The sequence below is a fragment of the Hypanus sabinus genome, chromosome 4 (genome assembly GCF_030144855.1).
Source record: "Hypanus sabinus isolate sHypSab1 chromosome 4, sHypSab1.hap1, whole genome shotgun sequence".
Taxonomy (NCBI): Eukaryota; Metazoa; Chordata; class Chondrichthyes; order Myliobatiformes; family Dasyatidae; genus Hypanus; species Hypanus sabinus.
The window spans coordinates 180,295,271-180,315,805 of NC_082709.1; the positions used below are offsets into that span (position 1 = coordinate 180,295,271).

At 41.8% G+C, this 20,535-nt stretch overlaps 1 protein-coding gene across 4 annotated transcripts in view; it reads right to left on the reverse strand.

Moving 5' to 3' along the window:
* LOC132393542 (amyloid-beta precursor protein-like) overlaps positions 1-20,535 on the reverse strand; it is a 202,597-nt gene that overhangs the window by 13,880 nt on the left and 168,182 nt on the right. For all 4 annotated transcript variants that reach the window (XM_059968933.1, XM_059968932.1, XM_059968929.1 and 1 more), the window contains 2 exons: positions 17,460-17,559; positions 2,551-2,772 (listed from right to left, as the gene is read on the reverse strand). In XM_059968933.1, the coding sequence (XP_059824916.1) occupies positions 2,551-2,772; positions 17,460-17,559 (322 nt within the window). The remainder of the gene's footprint in view (positions 1-2,550; positions 2,773-17,459; positions 17,560-20,535) is intronic.

Here is a 20,535-nt window from a genome sequence, read left to right on the forward strand (position 1 = left end):
ACAATCTATAGTACCTCCCATTTAAGACAGTGCCAGCTTCAGTGACACAGTCCAGTTCATGCAGAGTAAAGCCTCCCTCTTTTATCCCTCAACAACATGCATGCTTCCAAACTCATTGTCACGTTGAGATTGTTAATCCTTGCATTCATTTCCATATTTGCTCTCTTGCTATTTGAACATTTAATGCCAGACTGAGTCACCACTGGGATGTAGAAATTTATATTACAGAATGAGCTTTACTTGGCTCATTGTTTGTATAACCAATTGCAGAGACTTCTAATCCACCCTCAGTCTACCTATCGAATATGAAAGGTCTAGATACAGTGGAAGTGGAGATATTTCCTATAGTGGGGGAATTTAGGACCAGAGGACATAGCCTCAGAATACAAGGATACCCCTTTAGAACAGAAATGAAGGATTTCTTTAGATGGCAAGTCTGTGGAATTTACTGCCACTGACAGCTGTGATGGCCAAGTTATTGGGTATAGTTAAAGCAGAGGTTGATAGAGGTTGATGTATAAGGGTGTCAAGGGGTGCAGGGAGAAGACAGGAGAGAGGGGATGAGAGGGATAATAAATCACCTGTGATGAAATGGCAGAGTAAACTTGATGGGCTGGATGGCCTAATTCTGTTCCAATGTCTTATGGTCTTATCTGCACACGGGTCAGTTATGGCACCACCTTCATCCAAATATGCTCTGATCACTGTTTTAAATCTATGACTGTTGGTGCTGGGATGTGTGGTGACACTTGCAGGCCACTCACAGCACATCCCTAGGTTGGTTATTAATGGAAATGACATATTTGTTTTGACATACATGTGTTAAAAATAAATGAATCTGAATATTAACACTCAGACAAAACCCAGCTGATACAACTTCAAATATTGACCCTCTCCCCACAGGAGTGGCCTGACATGCTGGATATTTCTGGCTTTTTCTGTTTCGGTTTTAGTTTTTTCAGCATCTGCAGATCTTTTCACTTTCTAAAGCTCCAGGAATTGGATTAAATTTCTCCAATGACAGCCTTTGAATAATCCTTAAAATGGACTTCATCAGTCTGAGTTGCATTTGGACACCAGAGGGAAAAGATCAGTCAAAAATACTGCCACTCACTCTTACCTTTAACTGCTAAAAATATCTTATTTCTTTTAAAACCTACTGAATTAGATAACTGCTTTCTTTCATGGTGAATTTCACCGGGTTTAGCATGTTTAAATGAGCAATTGCTAATTATTAAAACGACGAAGTATTACACGGGTAATCAAATTTTCAGGACCTAATTATGTTTATTAGAGCAGAAAGGGCTGGGCTGCAGATCACACAGTTAATAATAATTAGGTTTAAGTTTTAAGCAGCACTTTTTCACTGTAGGTCCCTTCACTTTGTTTCTGTAGCCTTTCAATCAGTGTTTGTTGCAGTTAGACACACAGGTAGATTAGATCTATTCAATTTAACTCAATTCAACATATCCTGCAAACCAGGACATCATTTCCATTTTGTCAGCAGAGATAAAACAGAACTGCATATTTGATGAGGGAGTGCGAAACAAGCAGGGAATAAAAATGTGGATACAGTGAGAATAAGACATGCTTTCTTCAGTTGCTTCCACTTTTATGGAAAGGAAATTCCAGAGTTTTGGGCTTTGGCAATCCCAACAAGTGACCAAATATGGGAATGATTGGGAGGCCAGAACTGGAAGAATGCAGATCTATTTTGTTGTTATTTTTACTTTATTTTAGAGATACAGCACTGAACAGACCCTTCCGGAAACTAAGCCACGCCACCCAGCAACTTAACCCTTGCCTAATCACAGGACGATTTACGAGACCAATTAGTCTACTAACCAGTACACCTTTGGACTGTGGGTGGAAGCTGGAGCAGATTTTGACTGGCTGAGCTTGGCTGAAGGACTATAATTAGACATAGCCCTTCCAGAATGGAATAGGGAAGGAAGTGGAGAAAGAAATGATTCAGGACTCCTGATCAAGTGGCCTTTGCCCACTCATGCTCAAGTCAAGTCTACAATTGTGAACTTCAGTTTCTAAATGGTTCCTGAGGGAAGAGGGGAAGGAGTAAGAAATATGCTTTGGGCCACATTCAGAAAAGATGGCTCCTATATTAACCTGCAGAGAAATTTTTAAAAAAGATACAAAGCACTAAGGCAAATGAAGAAACACGTGCCAGATTCAGATAATATTTTCATAAAATTAATATTATGCTATATTTCCTGAAGGTCAAAAGAGATGAGTAATTAGAATCGTTCTTTCAACACCAAAAGGAAATTGTTATCCAGTTTACTGCTACTCAATTAGAGTGGAACAAAACAACTATTTCCCTCTGGCTGTCAGTGGTTTAATTATGATATTAGATGTTATTTTCTACTAATACAAAATGCATGCAGTTAAATAAGTAAAACATTTTAAATGCAAAGTCAGATACACTATTCCAGCAAAATTATAAAGCACATCACCTCAGACTAACAACCTGGAACATGATATTTCTGCTAATAACTATGATCTCCCTTAGCTTTGAGTTCCAACTCCCATTACCTTCATTCTCTGTGTTGGCAGGGATGGAGTCAATGACAAAAGGGTGTGGAGGTTGAAGGTCATCCAGACTGAACTCCCCGTCATCCGGAAGAAGTTCTATTGTTGTTTTTGTCTCGGAAAGGGAAGGGACCAAAGCGTCGTTGCCATAGCTAATTCGCGTGTCGCTGACTGAATTTGCCATCATGTCATCCATGTAGTTCCGCTCCTTCTGTAGCAGTTCGTCTGTAGTAACACAATTCACATTTTTGGAATGGTGAAACAGCAATGACTCAACAATACCATCTGCATGCAAGAGATTTATCCCTCTTTAATTTCAAGCTAAAATATAGAACAATGCAATACAGTACAGGTCCTTTGGCTCACAATGTTGTGTTGTCAGGGTGTATTTTCAAGATGCAATATAACAAATATTAATTTCAACAGCAAACAACCTTCTGATCCAAATATGGATTGCAGATTGAATTTAACATGCAGCTTGGAACAATGGTCTTCATGGAGTTGCATTTTAGTGTAAATTGCAGACCAGAAAACATCCAATTACTGGAGTTCTTTGAGGATATGATGAGCACAGTGGATAGAGGGGAACAGATGGACATTATTTACTTGGATTTCCAGAAGGCGTTCGATAAGGTGCCACATAAAAGACTTATCTATAAGATAAGAATGCATAGAGTTGGGAGTGATATATTAGCATGGATAGAGGATTGATTAACTAATAGAAAGCAGAGAGTTAGGATACATGGGTGTTACTCTGGTTGGCAATCTGTGGTGAGCGGTGAGCCATAGGGGTCGATGCTGGGGCCGCAACAGTTCACTATGTACATTAACAATCTGGAAGAAGGGATCAAATGCAGTGCATCTAATTTTGCTGATGATACTAAATCAAGTGAAAAAGCAAATTGTGCAGAAGATACGGAGAGTCTGCAGAGAGATATAGATAGCTTAAGTGAATGGGGCAAGGGTCTGGCAGATGGAGTACAATGTTCGTAAATGAGAGGTCATCTACTTTGGAAGGAAAAATAAAAGAGCAGATTATTATTTAAATGGTAAAAAAAATTGCGGCATGCTGCTGTGCAGAGGGACTTGGGAGTGCTTGTGCATGAATCACAAAAGGTTGGTTTGCAGGTGCTGCGGGCTATCGAGAAGGCAAATGGGATGTTGGCCTTCGTTGTGAGAGGGATTGAGAGGGACTGAATTAAAGGGCAGGGAGGTTATGCTGCAAGTGTACAGGGTATTGGCGAGGCTGCATCTGGAGTACTGTGTGCAGTTCTGGTCTCCTACTTGAAGAAGGATTTACTGGCTTTGGAGGTGGTGCAGAGGAGATTGATTCCATAGATGAGGGGGTTAAACTATGAGGAGAGATTGAGTTGCCTGGGACTGTACTCGCTTGAATTCAGAAGAACGAGAGATCTTACAGAAACATATAAAATTATGAAAGGGATAGATAAGATAGAGGCAGGCAGGAAAATTGCTTCCACTGATAGGTGAGACTAGATTTGGGGCAGTAGATTTAGGATGGAGATGAGGAGGAACAGCTTTTCCGAGAGAGCGGTGAATCTGTGGAATTCTCTGTCCAATAAAGCAGTGGAGGCTGCCTCAGTAAATATATTTAAGATAAGATTGGATAGATTTTTGCATAGTAAAACAATTAAGTGTTTATGGGGGGTGGGGAAGAGGCAGATATGTGGAGGTGAGTCCATGGCCAGATCAGCCATGATCTTACTGAGCGGCAGAGCAGGCTTGACAGTCAGATGCTTTACTCCTGCTCCTATTTCTTATGTCTCTAATGTTAATTCACACTTGAGATTACTGCATAGGCATGAATGCAATCATGAATGCATGAATACGACTCAGAGACCACCGTAATTAACATTCAGTTTGGGTGTGTTGGTGGGAAGACCGAAGCATCTAAAAAATTACATGTAACTCAAAAGAAACATGATAAATACATTGTAACTATAGAAACTGTCCTGTTACCTTTGTTCTTTAACATATAAAAACATGACGTACCATTGGGTTGGGGAGTGTCTCTCTCTCTCTCTCTCTCTCTCTCCTGAGTGACTTAGCTCTCTGTGTCCCAAATAAAGTCCATTATATATACCCACAAACAAGAGAAAATCTGAAGATGCTGGAAATCCAAGCAACACACACAAAATGCTGGGGGAACTCAGCAGGCCAGGAAGCATCTATGGAAAAGAGGCCGTGACCCTCAGTGGACTGTACTCTTTTCCATTCATCTACCCAGCTGCGACTCTCCAGTGGTTTTGCTCAGTCATCGCAGTGCCAACATTTTAACCTATTCTAAAATCAATCCAGCCCTTCTCTCCTACATTGCCCTCAGTTTTTCTATCATCTATGTGCCTATCTTGGGTGGCAGGATGGAGATATGTCTCTACCAAAGGAGGTGCAAGGTGCTCCTTCCCTCTGCTCGCCTGCAGGTCATTCTTCAGCAAAGGGTAGCATCTGGTTAGCATCCCTCGATCAGGGTCATCATAGGAGCAGCTGGTGGATGGTTGTTTGAGCTGCTGGTGCATATCACAAGTCCTGGTTATACAACCACTGACGTCAGGCAGACAATCTCTGAGGAGTATTGATAATGGCTGGGATAATAGCTTTCTTGTAAAGACACTGCCCAGTAGATGGCAATGGCAAACCACTTCTGTAGAAACATTTGCCAAGAACAACCATGGTCATGAGATCATGATTACCCACACTATAGGATACGGCACATAATGATGATGACGCTGTTGATGCTGCACCTATCTAAGGGTTTCTAAAATGACCCAGTGTATCACAATGACTGGCTATTTCCACTAATACTGCCTTACTCTGACTTCATCTCACCAAATGCACATAGATTTGACTGACCCAAACCCCAACCTGCCTTGCTTTAGATCCAGTGGAAACAACACACACACAAACTCAGCAGGAAAGGCAGCACCTATGGAGGGGAATAAACTATTGGCATTTTGGGCTGAGACCTTTCATTAAAACTGGAAAGCAAAGGGAAAGATGCCAGAATCTACTTCCGGTAGAGTGGAGGCCATCCAAAGTTTTGTCGACTGTCCTCTGCCTAAGATTACTTTTGGATTTCAACAGGACTTTGTTAAACAATGCCTCTTTTTAAAAAAAAATTCTCTTTTTTTTTCCATATCAGTGACATTATTCTTCAATCTCCTCTTGCTCTGGTGCTTTCAGGGATTTTATCACCTGGAATGAATTCCCCTAAGCTCCACCTCAGATTTAATCTGCCAAATTTCTGAGCACTGAAATCTCTTCCCAATCTCTCTGCCTCATTTGCTTCCTTAAGGAATTCTAAAAGTCCAGGTTTTTGGACACTGATCCCAGGATCTGAGATTACTCAGTAATTTTGCTAAATAGTGCAGTCTCATAGCTGGACTGCTATCCCCATAATTCCATCAACCCAACTTCTGGTGTGGAGTTTGCTATAATTTAAAATTTTTTATTTTTCCTTGTGACGCTGAGACTTCAAGAGTGTTCTTGTTTCCTCTCATATCCCATAAACGCATGGATTTATAGGCTAATTGGCCACTGCAAACTTCTAGGGTGGTTAGCACGATGCTATTACAGCCCGGGACTCCCGAGTTCAGAACTCATTTCCGACGTCATCTTCAAGGAGTTTGTATGCTCCTCCCATGAACGTGTGGGTTTCATCCGGGTGCTCTGGGGTTTCCTCCCACAGTCCAAAGTTGTATGGGTTAGTAGGTTACTTGCTCATTGTAAATTGTCCCATGATTAAGCTAGGGTTAAAGTAGGTGGACTGTTAGGAGGTGCGGTTCGTTGGGCTATAAGGCCCTATTCTGTGCTATATCTTTAAATAAATAAATCCCTAGTGTAGATGTGCATTTATTATGTGCGGTGTCATAGGATGTGAGTGATCGTGGTCCAATGACTATGGTTGTACTTGGCAAGTTTTCCTACAGACATGGTTTGCCATTGCCTTCTTCTGGGCCGTGTCTTTACAGGACGAGTGACCCCAGCCATTATCAACTCACGTCAGAGATTGTCTCCTTGGTATCTGTGGTCACATAACCAGGACTTGTGCTATGCACCAGCTACTCATACCACCATCCACCACCTGCTGCCATGGCTTCACGTGATCCTGGTCAGGGATTAAACAGGTGCTACACCTGCCCAAGGATGACCTGCAAGCTGGCAGAGTGGAGAGCTTTACACCTCCTTTGGTAGAGACCCTGCCACAAGTGCAGATGGGTGGCAAAATATGAGGAAAATACGTAGATTACAAGGAAAATCGGTAGGGAAATGGAATGTCTGAAGCCCCACTGCAGACTCAGTGGGCCAAATAGCTTCCTTCTGTGTGACAGAAATATAGAAACTGTGGAACACTTGATTGATACTGTAATGTTAGGCAGCTATAAAAATGGAAGCTGCTACTGTTACAATCTCTACCCGGATTATAGGAAAACAGCTTGTGGAAAGAAAGATTTTAAAAAATCACATAAGATTTGTGTGATAGGGTGAACTCTCCCAGTGTATTAATAAACCAACTGTTTACTGCTTTCAAAGGAAGATCAGTTAGCTGAAGGCTCTATGTTAAAAACAAGGGTGATTCTTGGTCAGCAGCAGTTAGTTTGGGGTGTAGAATCATTATTCCCCCTGTATTTTTATTGCAGTTTAACTTCCCTATTCTTACTTGTATTTTTTATAAAATCACTTACATACTGAGCATGGAATTGTTCAGTGAATTTTCCAGTAATAACAGGGTTCAACAGTACCCTGCCTCTGAATAAGATCTGGTAACAAGTTGGGGCTCCTGGTTCCCACTATTAGTCAGAGGCAATCTGCTGGAACATGTGCTTTGTACGTGGCACACAATATCATTACAATTGCAGTCTGCAGCTACTTGTTGATGCTCATTGTGAAGATGACATTCAAATCCAAAGGTGTGCATCGTAGAATTGTTCACTTATCAGAAGTGTCAAGATAAGAATTAATCCTTTAGAAAACAAATGCAAGATCAGAGTGGAAAATAAATACTGGATGTTCACCATGTCACTGATTTGGAAGTATTGAAGTCCCATACATCATCCTGCTGACACTATATCTCAGAAAAGACGCAGTACTGCATAGCCGAGATGTAGTGTCTTGAAAGATTAGATTGGCTTAATTTGTCACAGGTAGATCGAAACATTCAGTGTTATTTGTGTCAATGATCAACACAATTCAAATATGTGCTGGGGGCAGCGTCGCGAATGTCACCAATACAGCAACTTGAGCTTCCCATGCCAACATATCAAGCCCACAATTTATTAACCCTAACCCATAGATTTTTGGATTGCGGTAAAAATCCAGAGCACTCGGAGGAAACCCACATGGTCACAGAATGTAGAAACTTCTTACAGACAGCAGCAGGAATTGAACCATGCTTATTAGCGCTGCTAACTGCTATGCTATCAGATGAGACACTAAGTTCTGCTGGATACAGAGCATTTATGATTGATCTTTCATCAAAACTGGGAAAAGTGAGAAGACAACTTGTACAGAAGTGGGTGGGGGAGGAAGGAGTGAGGAGGAAGTGTGGAGGGAATGAAGAGGAAGTTCAAAGTTCAAAGCACATTTTATTATCAAAGTACATTTATGTCACCATATACAACCCTGAGATTCATTTTCTAGTGGGCATATTCAATAATTCTATAGAATAATAACCATAACAGAATCAATGAAAGATCACCCTACTAGGGTGTTCAACCAGAGGGCAGAAGACAGCAAACAGTGCAAATATAAAAATAAGAAATAATAATAAAAAATAAATAAGCAATAAATATGGAGAACATAACATGAAGAGACCTTGAAAGTCACTCCATAGGTTGTGGGAACATTTCAGTGATGGGGTGAGTGAAGTTGAGTGAAGTTTTCCCCTTTTGTTCAGCAGCCTGATGGTTGAGAAGTAGTAACTGTTCCTGAACCTGGTGGTGTGAGTTCTGAGGCTCCTGTACCTTCTTCCTGATGGAGTGTGGAGGGAATGAAGAGGAAGGCCAGGATACTGAAAGAGATGTGCTGGTGGTTCTGGCTGAAAATTGCTGCTGAGGATGTATAGTCAGAAATACTGACATTAGGCTTGACATCACTGACTGGGATAAGAACAAAAAAAAATACACCAGAGAGCAACAAATTTGTTTGTACTACTTCCAAATTAGTTGACTGTATTTGGCACTCAAAATGTGGATTGCTCTTCATTTGCAAAAGCCAATCATAGATGGGATGTTTACTTTGTAAGATATCTCTGCTCTGTCTGCAAGGGTAATCTTGAGCACCCTTTGCCCGTCACTTTAACAAAGGCCCAGTTCCAATCTGGCTTGCCTTTGGCCTCCTACGCCGCTCCAATATAAGCTTGAGCAGAACCTCATCTAACCTGCTACGTTATGAGCCTCAGAACTCAACACCCATTCAACTATTTAAAGCACTAACACCACATTTTCAGCAGTGTTCCTTCCTCCTTAAAGATAAGAGATTAGATTCATTTGTCACATGTACAGTGAAACACAAAGTAAAATGTGTTGTTTCTGTCAACAGCAATCACAGTCTGAGGATGTACTGGTGGCGGCCCACAAGTATCGCCATGTTTCTGGCGGCAACAGAGTAAGCCCATAACTCACCAATCTTAACCCACACATGAATCTTCCGAATGTGAGAGGAAACCTTACACACAGCGATGGAACATGAACCCCATTACTGATTGTTGGTGCTGTAAAGTGTTGCACCAACTGCTACACTACTGTAGTGCATGCTCTCCTCTTTTGTTATTTCAGACTGGACTTGTCCTTCCAGTTTATAACTGTTCCACATTCACTTATTCAACTGACAACACTTTACGCCTTTCAATCTCACCTGGCTTCCACCTTCTCCCCATCATTCTGCTTAATTAATGATGTCCAATCCTACTGGAATCATACCCCTCCATTCTCTGCCAATTCAATTGTCTATCTATGAGCTTTTCTATTATATCTGCCCCCACCACCACTCCTGGCAGTGCAGTCCAGGCACCCATCACTGTGTACCTAAGTGTTCACCCTGCACATTTCCTTTGAAATGTTTCCTTTTCACCCTACATGCATGGCTTCTACTATTAAACAATTCGACCCTGGGATAGATAACCACCGTCTACTTTATCTGCGCCTCTCAAAACGTTATAGACTTCTATCAGGTGTCCCCTCAACCCGTCACTCCGGAGAGAACAGCTCCAGTTTGTTCAACCCCTCATTATAGCACATGCCTTGTAATCCAGGCAGCGTCTTGGTAAACCTCTTCTACACTCTCCCCACCTTCCTATAAAGTGACCAGAACTGAGTGCAATTTTTCAGATGCAGTCTAGCCAGAGCTTTATAAAGCTGCAACATAACTTCCTGACTCTTACTACTCAATGCCTCAACTAATAAAGACAAGCAACACACAAAATTCTGGGGGATCTCAGCAGGTCAGCCAATATATATGGCAATGAATAAACAATCAACCTTTTTGGCCGAGACCCTTCTTCAGGAAGCCTTACACCTTTCCTTGCAACATTTTTAACTTCACATTCCTAATGAAAGATCATCAAAATGTTAATCCAGTTCTTCTCTCCACAAACTCTGCCTTATCTGCTAAGTATTTTGACTAATTTCTGTCTTTACCGTTATGCACAAACTGTTTATATTTCTCTGCCTAAGTATACAATGACAAACCTACTTTGGAAGTACTTAGTTAACTATAAAAAATTTACTGAAATCTGAGTGAAGGCTATACGAAGCAAGATGGATTTACTATAATGCTGAGATGAGGAATTTCTTTAGCTAGAGAGTGGTGAAATCAGAACTTGTTGCCACAGGTGGCTGTGGAGGCCAAATCTTTACTCATATTTAAGGAACAGGTTGACAGATTCTTGATTGGTCAGGGCAGGAGAGGATACAGGGAGAAGGCAGGAGATCGGGGCTGAGAGGGAAAATGGATCAGCAATGATGAAATGATGGAACAGACGATGGGCCAAATAGCCTAATTCTGCTCCTATATCCAAATGAGAGAGTTTGGTTTGAGGGTTATTCATTTTTTCCCAATATCACTAAATATCTTTGCAGAGCAGTAAATTCAGTATTGATTGGCCTTTACAAGTATCACTCTGCTTTCTGACTTGTCAGCAGAAAAGCCCACGAAAAGTAGTGGATATGGCCCTGTCCATCACATAAAAAGTCCCCCCACCAATTGTGTGCATTTACTTGGAGCACTGCCACAAGAAAGCAGCAGCAATCATCAAGGACCCTACCATTCAGGCCACGGTCTCTCCTCAATGCCTGAGGTCCCACATCAGGTTCAGTAACAGTTATTACCCTTCAAGTATCAGACTGCTGAACCAGAGGGGGTAACTTCACTCACCTCAACTCTGAACTGATAACACAATCTATGGACGTACTTTAAAAGACTGTAACCTATGCTCTCAGTATTACTTATTTATTTATAATTTTTTTTTTTGCCTTTTTGCTGTTTGTCTGTCTTTGCTTGGGTGCAGTTTTTCATTGATCCTGTTGTGTTTCTTTGTATCTACTATGAAAGCTTGCAACAATAATCTCCAGGTAGTACTGCATATGGAGACATATGTGTGCTTTGATAATAAATTTACTTTGAATTTTGCTTTGACATAGCTACATGTAATATGTAAACAGTGACTTTCTGATCCTAAAGAGTAGATCTTTCGAAAAACATCCAGGTTGGAGTCTGTTCATGATGTTAAATTAGAAAGAAAACCTCATGGGTTTGGGATTTTTGATCTACGACAAGATATTCTTCTAAAGACACTCACAATATCGTAATTGCAAAGGGAAATGCAACAAGCTCACTGCGGCAGTCTCCCCATTGAGATCTTTCTTAGTACAGCACTGCTGAATTCAAAGCAGAATTGTTTTCAACATTTCAGCCTTGACTGTAGAATGCAGTGTCAATGCCGCAGGCAACTATTAGTATCTCATCAGAGCTAATAGTCATCCGCACGATGGCAAGGTGATGTTTCCAAAATACTAAGCAATAAAAGCATTGCAAGTTTAACATACAAATTACAGTCATGAAAAATTCAGCTCATTTGTCTTGTGAAAAATTTAATATATTTATCTATATTTAAAATGTCAGCTGCACTTAGTATTCTGTCACGTTAAAAACCAGATGAGCTTTATTTGTGATGTGTGCATTGAAAATACAGTGAAGAGTCTCGTTTGCAACAACAACCACCACCACAATTTGAGAATGTGCTGGAGGCAGCCCGCAGGTGTTGGCATACTTCCAGTGAGCATGCTCACAACTCACTAACACTAACCCATATGTCTCTGGAACGTTGGAGGATACTGGAGCACCCAAAGGAATACACATGGTCACGGGAAGAACATACAAATTCCTTAAAGACAGAGGAGGGAACTGAACCCTGATCGCTGGCGCTGCGCTCCTGTTGCTATTGGTGTGAAGCCACGTTCAACATGAACAGACGTATAATAAAGTACTAGTAATCCATTTTTGCAATCCAAGGAATGCATCAAGGTACTTATGTAAGCTAAGTATTTAGTGATTTAAAGACCTGGCAGAAGCCATTGTTTTTTTCCCCCATTTGATAATCTATTAATTTTGCTTAATATTCATTTAAAAGGATTTTAATTATTGATCGGGATCTGCCATGGTTACCATTTTCGCTTTAAAGTGGGGCTAAATTTAGGTGTTTTTGTTATATTTGGGGCACCACAGTAGTGCAGTGGTCAGTGTGACGCTATTCCAGCTTGTAGAATCTGAGTTCAGAGTTCATTTCCGGTGTTGCCTGTCCATTCTCCCCGTGACCATATGGGTTTCCTTGGGATGCTCCAGTTTCCTACTGCAGTCCAAAGACGTACTGGAGAACAAGTGAATTGGTGATTGTAAACTGTTCTGTGAATAGGTGGGTTGCCGGGGGAGGTGGGGGAGGTTTACAGCTTGTTGGCTGGAAGAGCTTGTTCTGTGATGTATCTCTATAAATTTAGTTAGGCTTCTACATACTCCTTCTAATTTCCTCTTCCTTAATCCGCAGAACCAGGACTTTGCAAGGTTCAGTCATCAGCAGCTCCCTATTGCAACAGTGGACATTCTGTATGCAAAAGGCTCAACACTGTGATGAAGAGTCTCCAGCCGAAACATCGTCCTCCATAGATGCCGCCTGACCTGCTGAGTTCCTGCAGCATGCTGTGTGTTGCACTGGAACCAGAAGTTCATCTTTGGAGAATAATAGAGAATCAATCCTGACCCCACCCAGTCAGCAGTACACATTTTTTAACCCAGGTATTTTTTAAATCAGTTAGGTACCCCAAAGACAGCAGCCATCAGCCTGGATTTGGGAGTGAACCTGGGACTTTCAGGCTTGTATAGATAAGAAGACATTTTTCCCTTCATTTGGTTTATTCAGATAATCTTGCTTAAAAGCTTACAGAAAGTAGTGGTTATGGCCCACGCCATCACAGGTAAAGCCCTCCCCATCATTAGACACACCTGTACAGGGCATCGTCACAGGAAAGCAGCAATCATCATCCAGGACCCCCACCACCCAAGGCCATGCTCTCTTCTCACTGCTGCCATCAGGAAGGACGTACAGAAGTCTCAGGACTCACATCACCAGATTCAGGAAATTGTTATCCCTCAACCATCAGGCTCCTGAACCAGAGGGGGGTAACTTCCCTCACCCCATCACTGACCTGTTCCCACAACCCATGGACTGGTGGTACAAGTACAGCTGTACATGCAAAACTTTTGGTTTCACTTCATCTCAGGTTCTTGATATTTTTTTAAATTACTTTTTTCTCTTTTTGTATTTGCACAGTTTGTTTTCTTTTGCACAGTGGTGTTTGTCTTGTTGGGCGCAGCCTTCAATTGATTCTATTGTGTTTTGTTGGAGTTATTGTGAAAGAAAATGAATCTCAGGGTTGTATGTGATAACATATGTACTTTGATAATACATTTACTTTGAACTCTATCTCCTTTACCATTGCATTGGAGAGGGATGGGAACACACGTTAGGAAAGCATTTCACTGGAAGTAAGGGGAAATATGAGGCTATCAGGCAGGAACTTGGAAGCATAAATTGGGAACAGATGTTCTCAGGGAAATGTAGGGCAGAAATGTGGCGAATGTTCAGGGGATATTTGCGTGGGGTTCTGCATAGGTATGTTCCAATGAGACAGGGAAAGAATAGTAGGGTACAGGAACCGTGGTGTACAAAGGCTGTTGAAAATCTAGTCAAGAAGAAAGGAAACGCTTACATAAGTGTATGGGACACTGGAAAAATGTTGAATTTCCCCTTGGGGATGAATAAAGTATCTATCTATCTATCTACAAAAAGTTCAAAAAACTATGTAATGATAGAGATCTAGAAGATTATAAGGCTAGTAGGAAGGAGTTTAAGAATAAAATTAGGAGAGCCAGAAGGGGCCATGAGAATGTCTTGGTGAGTAGGATTAAGGAAAACCCCAAAGCATTCTACAAGTATGTGAAGAGCAAGAGGATAAGGTGTGGGAGAATAGGACTAATCAAGTGTGATAGTAGAAAAGTGTGTATGGAACCGGAGGAGATAGCAAAGATACTAAATGAATACATTGCTTCAGTATTCACTACAGAGAAGGATCCTGATGATTGTAGGGATGATTTGCAGCGGATAGAAAAGCTTGCGTGTATAGACATTAAGAAAGAGGATGTGTTGAAGTTTTGGAAAGCATCAAGTTGGATAAATCTCCAGGACTGAATGAGATGTACCCCAGGCTACTGTGGGAAGTGAGAGAGGAGATTGCTGAGCCTCTGGCAATGATCTTTGTATCATCAATGAGGACAGGAGAGATTCCGGAGGATTGGAGGGTTGCAGGTGTTGTTCCCTTATTCAAGGAATGGAGTAGAGATAGCCCAGGAAATTGTAGAATAGTGAGTCTTACTTCAGTGGTTGATACGTTGATGGAAAAGATCCTGAGAGACAGGCTTTATGAACATTTGGAGAGGCATAATATGATTAGGAATAGTCAGCATGGCTTTGTCAAAGGCAGCTCGTGCCTTACTGGCTTGAATGACTTTTTTTTGAGGATGTGACTAAACACATTGATGAAGGTAGAGCCCTAGATGTATATGGATTTCAGCAAGGCATTTGACAAGGTACCCCATTCAAGGCTTATTGAGAAAGTAAAGAGGCATGGGATCCACGAGGACATTGCTTTGTGGATCCAGAACTGGCTTGCCAACAGAAGGCAAAGACTGGTTGTAGAAGACTCATATTCTGCATGGAGGTCAGTCACCAGTGGTGTGCCTCAGGGATTTGTTCTGGGACCCCTACTCTTTGTGATGTTTATAAATGACCTGGATGGGGAAGTGGAGGGATGGGTTAGTAAATATGATGATGACACAAAGGTTGGGGGTGTTGTGGATAGTGTGGAGGGCTGTCAGAGGTTACAGCAGGACATTGATAGGATGCAAAACTGGTCTGAGAAGTGGCAGATGGAGTTCAACCCAGATTAAGTGTGAGGTGGTACATTGTGGTAAGTCAAATACGATGGCAGAGTATAGTACTAATGGTAAGACTCTCGGCAGTGTGGAGATTCAGAGGGATCTTGGGGTCCGGGTCCATAGGACTCTCAAAACTGCTATGCATGCTGATTGTGTGGTTAAAGCGGCATACGGTGCATTGGCCTTCATCAACCATGGGACTGAGTTTAAGATCCGAGAGGTAATGTTGCAGCTATATAGGACCCTGGTCAGACCCCACTTGGAGTACTGTGCTCAGTTCTGGTCACCACACTACAGGAAGGATGTGGAAAGTATAGAAAGGGTGCACAGGAGATTTACAAGGATGTTGCCTGGATTGAGGAGCATGCCTTATGAAAATAGGTTGAGTGAACTTGGCCTTTTCTCCTTGGAGCAGCAGAAGATGAGGGGTGACCTGATAGAGGTGCATAAGATGATGAGAGGCATTGATTGTGTGGATAGTCAGAGGCTTTTACCCCAGGGCTGAAATGGCTAACACAAGAGGGCACAGTTTTAAAGTGCTTGGAAGTAGGTACAGAGGAGACATCAGGAGGAAGTTGTTTGACGTAGAGAGTGGTGAGTGCATGGAACGGGCTTCCAGCAACAGTAGTGGAGGCAAAAACGATAGGGTCTTTTAAGAAACTCCTGGATAGGTACATGGAGCTTAGAAAAATAGAGAGCTATGGGTAACCCTAAGTAATTTCTAAAGTAAGTACATGTTCGGCACAGCATTGTGGGCCGAAGGGCCTGTATGGTGCTGTAGGTTTTCTATGTTTCTAACTTTGATTGTCGATCTAATGCAGTAGATAGAAGCAGGCTGCATGATGCTGGAACATTTCAAAGCTGGAAGTTACAGGTGAAAGATCTCCTAAGAAAATGTGATTTGGCATGTTTGATAGCAGGGGTTCCTAACTTGGGGTCCACTGACCCCTTGTTTAATAGTAGGGGTCCAAAGTATAAAGAAGGCTGGGAACCCCTGGTCTAGGTGGTGTCTGAGTGTGATGGTTGGCTTCTTTAATAACAGTGTAAGGCCACAACAGCACATTAGTATTTTTGTTATAATATTAGAATTTGTTAAATCAATATCGGCCCTGCCGTCTTCATCATTCGCCCCTCTCTGACCTGTTCATCTGTGGAGGTCTGCATTGTAAGCTCTGCACAGCCACAACAAAGCCCAGTTTATGGCTGAACATTATTTTCCTCTCCAGCACAGTGCACTGCTCCAGCCTCAATACTGAACTCCACACCTTTGGTTAACTTGTTTTCTCTGAGTCAAAACAGGACAGCTAAGCTGCAGGTTTTATCGTCTCCGCTTCCCCAGGCCCTGATACGCTGGAGATTTCTTACAACTCAACATTTTTCATGTGCATCATTTCAGATTTTTACAAAAGAAAACAAGCAAGAATACAACTTATTTACACAAATGTGAGTGTACCGATAAAGCCGAGAATGCATTGGCAGCATTTTGGAATAGGGAGTTGGCATTTCACGTCAAAGACGCTCCAACAGAGAAAGGATGCAAGGTAATTTTAAATTACAGAGAGACTGGTGGAGGGATGGACAAGTCAAGGAGAATATTTCTGAGATGAGGCACGGGCTGAAGGCAAGTGGTACATGATGTCCTCTGGTTGGCTGGCGCAGACATATTGCCCTGAAGGAGTTATAGATAGAAACAAGCCCTTCAGCACAACATTTCCATGCTGACCAAGATGCCCACCGAAGCCATCCCCATTTGACTAGTTATCTCTACAAGCATTTCTTGTCTACTATATGTAGTTGTTTATTCGTTGTTATGTGTTGTGTCATCTGACAATCATGGTCTTCCACCACCTGCTCCCATGGTTTCACCTTGTCCAAGGGTGACTGGCAGACTGGTTCCACTTTACATCTTCTTTGGTAGAGATGCATCTCCAACCTCCCCACACAGGTGTAGCTGTAGATCTCTTTCCAATGTTGTTATTGTTCACTCTCTCTTTCCAACTGCCTGCATTCTTATCAATCAGAGGCTATCGTGTACCACTCACTTTCAACTCTGGCCTCATCTCAGACGTTCTCTTTCATTTATTCCTCCTTCCACCAGCTGCTCTGCAATCTAAAACTAACAAACTTTTATATAAAATTAACTTTGACGTGAAATGCTAACTCCCTTTCCAAGATGCTGCCAATGCAATCAGAGATTTATCAGTACTCTCTCGTTTGTGTAAGTAAATTGTATTCTCTTTTGTTATTTTTTTCTTTGCTCAACACATTAAACAATGATGCAAACTGTCTGAAGCCTGGTAAGTCAGTGGGTCAACCGCCTGAAACGGTGAGTCCATCTTTGCCTTTGTTTACTTCCCCATGGCTGACCTGTCGAGTGTTTCAAGCATTATCTGGTTAAGTAAACATACCAACTTCGTCTTGGATCTCTTCTGCCACTGATGGAACCTTGTAAAGCAGCGAGAGGCTCTGGTTCATGCGTTCATCAATCACGTGTAGGTGTGTCATTACCTGGAAGGTGAAAATTGGAAATTTTTTTCTAAATACCATAAGGTAGTGGGAAACATTTGTTCTCATTAGTGTGGAACATCTCGACTAGCAAAGGGGAAAACATGCAGAAGAAGGCAAATGTCACTTCTCTCACGTCTTCATCAGCCAGTCAATTAAATTTAAACAATCTCCCTCAAAAAACTGAGGCAGGTCAGCTTTTCTGAACTGCACTCCTGTACTATGGAGCTCAATACCTACACCTAGAAATGCTAGAAAATGACACTGGAGAGGTAGTAAGGGGGTCAAAGAAATGTTGGATGTTGGACAAACTTAATAAGCATTTTGCATCAGACTTCACTGTGGAAGACACTAGCAGATTGCCAGGAATGTGAGTGTGTCTGGGGGCAGGAGTGAGCTTTGTTGCTTTTAGTCTAAATTCTAAATAAAGGTAGCTGAGTCATCTGGACCAGATCGATTAAACCCCAGGGTTCTGAAAGACGTAGCTGAAGAGATTTTGGAGGCATTAGTAGTGATCTTTCAAGAATCACTAGATTCTGGAATGGTTCTTGAGGACTGGAAAATTGCAAATGTCATGCACTCTTTCAAAAGGGAGGGAGACAGAAGAAAGGAAACTTAGCCCAGCATCAGTGGTTGTAAAGATGTTGGAATTTATTATTAAGGATGAGGTTTCAGAGTACTTGGAGGCGCATGATAAAATAGGCCATAGTCAGCATAGTTTTCCAAAGGGGAAATCTGGCCTGACAAATCTGTTTGAATAATTTGAGAAAATGACAGGCAGGACAGACAAGCGACTGTCAGTGGATGTTGGTTATTTGGATTTTCAGAAGCCCTTCGAAAAGCTGCTGCACATGAGGCTGCTGAACAAGAGCCGATGGTATTAAAGAAAGATACTAGCACGGATAGAAAGTTGGCTGAATGGCAGGAAGCAAAGAGTGAGAATGAAGGGGGCCTTTTCTGTTTGGCTGCCGGCGACTAGTGGTGTGCTGCAGGGGTTGGTGTTGGGACCGATTCTTTTCATGTTATATGTTAATGACTTGAATGAAGGAATTGATGACTTTGTGGCTAAGTTTGTGAATGATAAGAATCTAGGTGGAGGGGCAGGTAGTACTGAGGAAGCAGGGTGTTTGCAGGAGGGCTTAGACAGATTGGGGAATGGGCAAAGAAGTGGCAGATGGAATATAGTGTAGGGAACTGCACTGTCATGTACTTTGGCAGAAGGACTAAGGCAGAGACTATTTTCTAAATGGGGAGAATTCAGAAATCAGAGACTTGTGAGTCTTCGTATAGGATTCCATTAAGGTTAACTTGCAGGTTAAGTCAGTGGCAAGGAAACCTGTCGAATGGTGAAAGGCCTTGTTAGGGTGGATGTGGAGAGAACGTTTCCTATGGTGGGAGAGTCTAAGACCAGACAGAGGACACAGCCTCAGAATAGAGGGGTGTCCTTTTAGAATGGAGATGAGGAGGAATTTCCTTAGCCAGAGAGTGGTGAATCTTTGGAATTCATTGCCATAGGCAGCTATGTAGGCCAAGTTATATATATTTAAGGCAGAGGTTGATAGATTTTTGATTGGTCAGGGCATGAAGGGTATATGAGGGGAAGGCAGGAGACTGGGGCTGAGAGTCATTAAGAAGTTGTGGAGCAGACCCAATGGGCCAAATGGCCTAATTTTGCTCCTGTACTTATGGTCTTATTGTCAAAGTTAGCATTCATTTTGAGAGGACTAGAATATAAAAGCAAGAATATAATTCTGAGGCTTTATGAAGCATTGGTCAGACCACACGAAGTATTGTGAGCAGTTTCGGGCCCCGTATCAAAAATATTGCTGGCATTGGAGAAGGCCCAGAGAAGGTTCATGAGAACGATTGCGAGGATGAAAGAGTTAACATGCGAGGACCATTCGAGGCTCTGGGCCAGTACTCGCTGGAGTTTAATAGAATGGGGCAGCGGGGATCTCATTGAAACGTATCGAATATTGAAAGACCTAAATAGGGTGGATGTGGACAGGATGTTTCCAATACTAGGGGATTCTGGGACCCAAGGGCCCAAGGACCCAAAACTGAGGTATGTCTATTTAGAACAGAGATGAAAAAAAATTTCTTCAGCCAGAGGGTGGTGAATCTGTGAAATTCATTGCCACAGATAGCTGTGCAGACCAGTCTTTGGGTATATTAGGGTGGAAGTTGATAGGTTCTTGATTAATCAGGGCGCCAAAGGTTATGGGGGGTGGGGGGAAGACAGCAGAATAGGGTAGAGGGGTATAATAAATCAGTATGGATGGAATGGTGGAGCAGACTTAATAAGCTGAATGGCCTAATTCTGTCTTTTGGATGCAGATTCAATTGATACTGTTAAATGTCAGCACAAATCTTGCTTTTAACTAACATCTTTTTGTCTTTTATTTTCATGTTTGAACTTTATCCCACTGTAAAGCACTTTGAATTACATTGTTTGCATGAAAAGTGCTCTGTAAGTTACTTCTTACTACTATTTTCTTGAAAATGTAATCATTTAGAAACTAACTTCAGATGACTAAAATGGTTTAATAACATACAGTAATCTGGCAGTCAAAGATCCCTGGAGAAACATGATAACAACATGATGAATTTAAGTTTGACAGGGACGTGGTTGGCTCCTAAACTATGATCTTAAAATGCAAAACAGCAACTAAAGAGAGGGATAAGGAAGATTTGGAAATTAATGGATTCAAATGTTGGAGCTCCCAGAACTGTTGACCTATAGAAAATGGATTTTAAGAGGTGTCTGCATAGAGAGTGACACATTTCCAAGCCTTCACAGATGTCAAGAAGTTCCTATGAACTGCAAGGTAGTCGATTACTTTTAGTTTCAAAGTAAGTAGAAAGCATGAGAAATTGGAATTTTTTTAAGACCATAAGACATAGGAGCAGAATTAGGCCACTCAGCCCATCGAGTCACTCCACCATTTCATCATGGCTGATCCCAGATTCCATTCAATC